Genomic DNA, 6544 nt, shown 5'->3' on the forward strand with positions numbered 1-6544 from the left:
GACGACTGTTGCTTTGTAGTATAGTCTTAAGTCTGGTAGCCTGATTCCTCCAGCTCCATTTTTCTTTTTCAGGATGTCTTTGGCTATTCTGGGTCTTTTGTGCTTCCAAACAAACTTTAAAATATTTTGTTCAAGTTCTGTGAAAAATGTCCTTGGTAATTTGATAGGGATTGCATTGAATCTGTAGATTGCCTTGGGTAGCATAGTCATTTTGATAATATTAACTCTTCCAATCCACGAGCATGGTATATCTTTCCATCTATTTGTGTCATCTTTGATTTCTTTCATCAGTATCTTATAGTTTTCAGAGTACACGTCTTTTGTTTCTTTAAATAGGTTTACTCCTAGGAATTTTATTCTTTTGGATGCAATGGTAAATGGGATTGCTTCCCTAATTTCTCTTTCTGCTCTTTCATCGTTAGTATATAGAGACACTATCAATTTCTGTGTATTGATTTTGTATCCTGCGACTTTGACAAATTCATGGATGAGCTGTAACAGTTTTCTGGTAGCGTTTTTAGGATCCTATCATGTCATCTGCAAATAGTGATAGTTTTACTTCTTCCTTTCCAATTTGGATTCCTTTTATTTCTTTTACTTCTCTGATTTCTGTGGCTAGGACTTCCAAAACTATGTTGAAGAGTAATTGTGAGAGCAGACATCCTTGTCTTGTTCCTGATCTCAGTGGGAATTCTTTCAGCTTTTCACCATTGAGAATGATGTTTGCTGTGGGTTGGTCATATATGGCCCTTATCATGTTGAGGAAGGTTCCCACTATGCCCACTTTCTGAAGGTTTTTTTTTTTTTTATCAGAAATGGGTGTTGGATTTTTTTCAAAGGCTTTTTCTGCATCTTTTGAGAGAATTATATCGTTTTTATTCTTCAGTTTGTTAATTTGGTGTATCACACTGATTGATTTGCAGATATTGAAGAACTCTTGCATCCCTGGGATAAATCCCACTTGATCATGATGTATAATCCTTTTAATGTATTGTTGGATTTGGTTTGATAGTATTTTGCTGAGGATTTTTGCATCTGTTTTTGGAATTTTTGATTGTCTATTATTGAACAAGTTTTGCCCTTTGGGTATGCTCTCATGCTCTACTCTCCTCAGATTATTTCCCTCCCTCCCTTCTTCCCCCTCTGCAATTTATATCAAAATCAGACCCACTTTTCAATCCCTCACTCAAGTTCTACTTCCTTTTCAGAGTTTGCATCAGTAACCCAGTTTACATAGGTTGCTCCTTTCTTTTAACATGTCTTTAACAGGTAGTAAATACTACCATGTTCAAGCCTTTGTGGGTACAGATTGGAGGAGAAAGGCCTGAATCCAGCATCATTGCAGAGAGAGATGACTCTCCATTGGGATAACCAGGCAGTAACTTGTGGTGCTGCAATGAACTAAGGAAAATACTGACACTGTGGGAAACATGACCTGTGTGAGACTGAATGCAGTATTCTTCACTCCCCTCACAGACTATCTTGTTCATCTACTATATTACTCAGCCATTAAAAGGAATGAAATACAGGAATTTTTAGCAACATGGATGGACCTAGAAATTATCATGTTAAGTGAAGTCAGCCATACAATGAGACACCAACATCAAATGCTTTCACTGACATATGGAATCTGAAAAAAGGACAGACTGAACTTCTTTGCAGAGCAGATGCTGACTCACAGACATTGAAAAACTCATGGTCTCTGGAGGAGACAGTTTGGGATGTGGGGGGATGTGCTCAGGCTGTGGGATGGAAATCCTGTGAAATGGGATTGTTATGATCATTATACAACTACAGATGTGATAAATTAATTTGAGTAATAAAAAGAAGAATTAGAAAAGCAGGCCTAAATCTAATGAAGGCTACTTAGGTGCTTCCAAAATCAGAGGGATGACTGAGAGAAACCAAGAGAGTGAATAATGAAAATTTGTCAACAAAATTAAGAAGTAACTTGTCTCTGAGCTCTTCTATGTAGATACAGAATTAATGAGTTTACAGAGGCAACTGACATGCAACTCTGGGGAGACTATATATATATATATATATCTTAGATGAAAGGGAACCTCTTAAAGACAGTTTTGAGGATGTTCAAAGACAAAAGGGCCTTAATATCTTTGTAAACAAGGACTATGCTTCCTATAAGCAGGCATAATACTGTGTTGGGTTTATGAATAAAAATGTACAAAAACTAATCATATACACTCAATAGATATGGCAAAATATATGTTCACTGATTCAATAAATATTTTATAAGCACATAGAAGACCTGGGTCTTGTTGCTGAGATTCTGATAGTGAATGAAACAAACCAAAAGTTGTTCTCTAAAAATAATCTTGAATGTTTCATTGTCTTTGTCCCTGAATATTTCCCCAACTCTTTGAAAGTGAGATTGTCCTTCTTTGTGAAAAGGGAAAGGAATTTGTGCTAAAGAGAAAGAAAGACCCATAAAACTGCAGCTAAGAAGGATGGAGAACTCTATGCAACCAATTATTCACTGTTTATAGGATTCGCTATACCTACTGCCTGGGCTTACTTCTGATCCTACACATAATACCAATATCCAAAGACAACCAATGGTAGAATATTGTCTATTATTTTCAGTATTTTCTCTTTGTGTGCATATACATATATGTGCATTTTTTTCTGTTTCTAAAAATTTCACTCATAATATACACACTATTTTGTATAATGCCTCTGTCACTTAAAATTATGAGAATTTTGAAATGTAATAAAATTTAATATTTAGATGTAATATGAGTTAAATAATACAATGAATGTTGAACAAGGAAATACAGAATAATATTTATATAAGCCTTACCTTAACTTATCTGAAATTAGATGCCTTATCTGAAATGTAAAACCTTGTATTTGGAAAATCTGATTTGGTTTCTTAAGAATTAAAATATCTTAAATACAAATATCATATGATATCTAAAAAAGTAATACAGAAGAACTTATTTATACAACAGATTTCAAAACCAATCTTATGGTTACTATATGTGAAATCCTTGGGGGGGAGGGAAGAATTGGGAGGGTTAGAATAACATATACACACTACTGTATAAAATAGGTGATTAATGAGAACTTACTTTATAGCACAGGAAAATTTACTCAGTAGTTTGTAATAACCTATATGGGAAAAAAAGAATGGATATATTTGTATGTATGACTATACATCTGAAATGTATTACATTGTAAATTAGATTAGATTGTAAATCAACTCTTCTCCAATAAAATAAAATTCAAAAAGAATGGCATCAAATTAGCTATACTCTAACTCAATCTTGGTTTAAAAAACTAATGAAAAAGAATTAAGATATCTTTATAACAAAGAATCCCATAAAATTATACATGGTAAATGAAAATTGTTAAAAGACTATGTAGGTGGATAGATAGATAGATCAGACTTATAGTATAAGGAGATAAGATTTTACTCTAAGGAGAAAATATATACAAACCTATACAGAAATAAGCAAAGATTATGAAGATGTACCTTATTAGGAAAATTTGAAATGTCTCCCTATGGAGATTTAAAAATATATATATAATTATAAAAATTACTTTTATATATAATTATATATAATTGTGTCTATATATACAAATATACATATATATACATACATACACACATGAAATGAAAGTTTACCTTCTCTAGTAATGAATATTATAAGATACCACTGTACACATTTTTTAAATTGCTAAAAATTGTAGGTAGATTACTATATTTAATACTGCTGAGAGTTGAGAAAAGAATTTTCTCGCACACTGGCAGGAGGAATGTGAATATGCCTGATCTTTAACACTGTGATCAAAATGCCTTTGACTCAGTCATTTCCCTTATAGAAAAGCATTCTCAAGGAAAACCTGGAGACTGAGGCCATGGCAAGTGGCCAGGCTCAGTGGACAACTGGATGCAGGGGGCGTGGCCACAGGAAAGGAGGGGCTAGGGAAGACAATGAAGAATGCGGGGCATCCTCTGTGACGTTTGAGACTGTGCTAAAGGGTCCTAGTGAGGCTAAGGCCTAGGAGGAGGTGGCTAGCCACAGCAATGCCAAGGCAGAGAAGTCTCTGCAACAGTCTCTTTAGGAGCTCTGAGAGACCTCATCTATGGGGCCCTTGAACAGTCGAATCCTGCGATGCAGGGAGTCAGACACAGCTGAACCACAGCAGCTAGAAGCCCAGGCAGGTCCCAGTTATGTGTTTGGCAGCCGCAAGCGCAAACAGAAGAGCAGACCTTGCTTGGGTCCTGAATCTGAAAACAACTACGGGTTTCTAGACCAGGAGGATGATCTACAGAAAGTTGTCAGTACAAGCCAGGGTAAAAAAGTTAAGATCGCATCCGAGTATGCTTACCAAACTTTATTTTTGAATGGGGAAAATAGTGACATTAAAATCCGTGCTCTTGGGAAAGTATGGTGTTTACACAAAATGTTTTTATGTCAGTTGGACTATTTTGATACTCTATTTAGAGGTTCTTGGAAAGAATCTCCCAAAGATATTATTGATCTGGAGATTAATGACCAGTATATAAATGTAGAATCCCTGCACTTTGTACTAGGCTCATTGTACAAGGATGAATGCGTCTCAATGGAGCCCCTTCAAGTTCCAGGAGTTTTGGCAACTGCATGCCTGCTTCAAGTCGAAGACTTAATTCAGCAATGTAATGAGACTATGAAGGAAACAATTAATGTGAAAACTGTATGTGGCTATTATGCGGCAGCAGAGACCTATGGATTAGATTCTGTAAAGACAGGGTGCTTTGAATGGCTTCTCCACAATTTGATGACTCATCCAAGTGTTGAACTTTACAAAGACCTCAGTACAGATCTTATGAATTTGCTCATTTCTTCTTCTAATTTATTAGTAATGCAAAAAGAAATGGATGTATACACCACACTTAAAGAGTGGATGTTCCTCCGCCTTAACCCTGCTTGGAACGGCTCAGTGAAACAGCTTTTAGTTAAGGCAAACAACTGGTTTTCCAGGCACAGGGAAGGTGTTGGTAACACTGCCTTTCTTGAAACCAATCAAGGCATAGTATTTCAACCAGTATTTAAAAATTTGAGGTTTCAACATATAATCTGCGACCTGGCCTCCGCAAGAGTTATTGAACAAGATTCTCTAATACCTTCAAAATGGCTATCATCTGTTTATAAACAGCAATGGTTTACCTTGCTTAGAGCACAACAATACAGTGAAATTGGGCCTAGAGACATTAATGAAACAGAACTTGAAGAATATAGCATGAGATGTGGCAAAAGGATTGTCAAGGATGGAAAGTATTCTTGGAAGTGGTCAGGTTATAACTTTGGCTTTCCTTTACATGTCATCTTCACCAGCCATTATATAATTTTCAAACAGAATACTTTCAGTCAGCCATATGATGGTTCCACCTGTTTACAGAATCTAAGAAATATTGCATTCAGATTAACTTTGGTATATTTCGATTCTAGTGGAAAATTGAGTTTCAGAAAAACAACTGGTTATAAAATTCTTACTTTTGAAAGGGATGAGGAACAAGTGGTAATGAAGTTGGATAGCATAGCTCTCAGCTTCCCTTTATATATATTCTGTAACTTCCTGTTTATATCATTAGAAAATCCAGGAAATCGGTAATATTGTCAATTAGGCTATTTTAGCATTTTGAAAACTTCTGATGCCTCATTTCGTTTAAATGTAATAAAGATGATCAATATCAGAAATGAAAATGACTCTTCTGAATGTGGTAACAATTACAAGTCATTACTCTTTATCTTCATTTTATTTCTATGTATCTCTGAAGAAAAAGTTCAATTCCAAGCAAATATCTGTGAAACCAAATAGTCAATGATGCAAATAGTCAAAGAATAGTCTTCTTTTGCTGTACATTTACCATCAGCAAGCAAGCTCAAAATGGAAATACTAGATTGTATTTCCAAGGAAACTAAAATAAATTAACTTATTAGATAAATTTTACCCTTGCTAATATTGAGACAAATAAAGTATTCTCTTCCTTGATGAAATTGTTGTGCAAGTGTGGCTTTATTTGAAGCACTATTACAGGAGAGAATAAATAATCAGGTAAAACCTGAGATTAGGGACTCTCTTTTGGTCTCTATAATGTGCAATTTTAAATAGCCAGACAATGACAGATTACATACTATATATATAATATATAAATAATAATTGTATATTTTATTATATAAAATATTCCATATATAAGTATATCATTATATGATATTACATGTTATTTTATGTTAAAGTATATAAGTATACGAGTATACAATATATATTACATATGTATTATATATAAATAAATATATAAAAATAAATATATTTATGTACATACATGCATATATGTATTTACAGGCTTGAAGGATCAGAGAGAAATAACTTTTGAAATGGTTGACTAGGCACTATATACTAATATGTATTTCTATAAACAACATTTATTCTTATGGATATGTAGACATCAATAATTTCAAAATATCTTCATTTTTTTCTATTTGTGTTTATATCTGGCTTACTTCTCAATTTTTTTTCTTTTGCTTTTTTAGGGCTGATT

The 6544-nt window shown here is 34.0% G+C and overlaps 1 protein-coding gene across 1 annotated transcript; it reads left to right on the forward strand.

Annotated features, from left to right (window-relative positions):
- Positions 1 to 4107: 4107 nt before the first annotated feature.
- Positions 4108 to 5616, forward strand: LOC125118912 (germ cell-less protein-like 2). The gene has a single exon (XM_047765811.1). It carries the CDS (start codon positions 4108 to 4110, stop codon positions 5614 to 5616), a length of 1509 nt encoding a protein of 502 aa, XP_047621767.1.
- The last annotated feature ends 928 nt before the right edge of the window (positions 5617 to 6544 follow it).

Source organism: Phacochoerus africanus, chromosome X (assembly GCF_016906955.1).
Source record: "Phacochoerus africanus isolate WHEZ1 chromosome X, ROS_Pafr_v1, whole genome shotgun sequence".
Classification (NCBI taxonomy): Eukaryota; Metazoa; Chordata; class Mammalia; order Artiodactyla; family Suidae; genus Phacochoerus; species Phacochoerus africanus.

Bases quoted from the DNA above. Each gene is read 5' to 3' on its own strand.
- LOC125118912 (XM_047765811.1), top strand. From the start codon at position 4,108: ATGGGGCCCTTGAACAGTCGAATCCTGCGATGCAGGGAGTCAGACACA.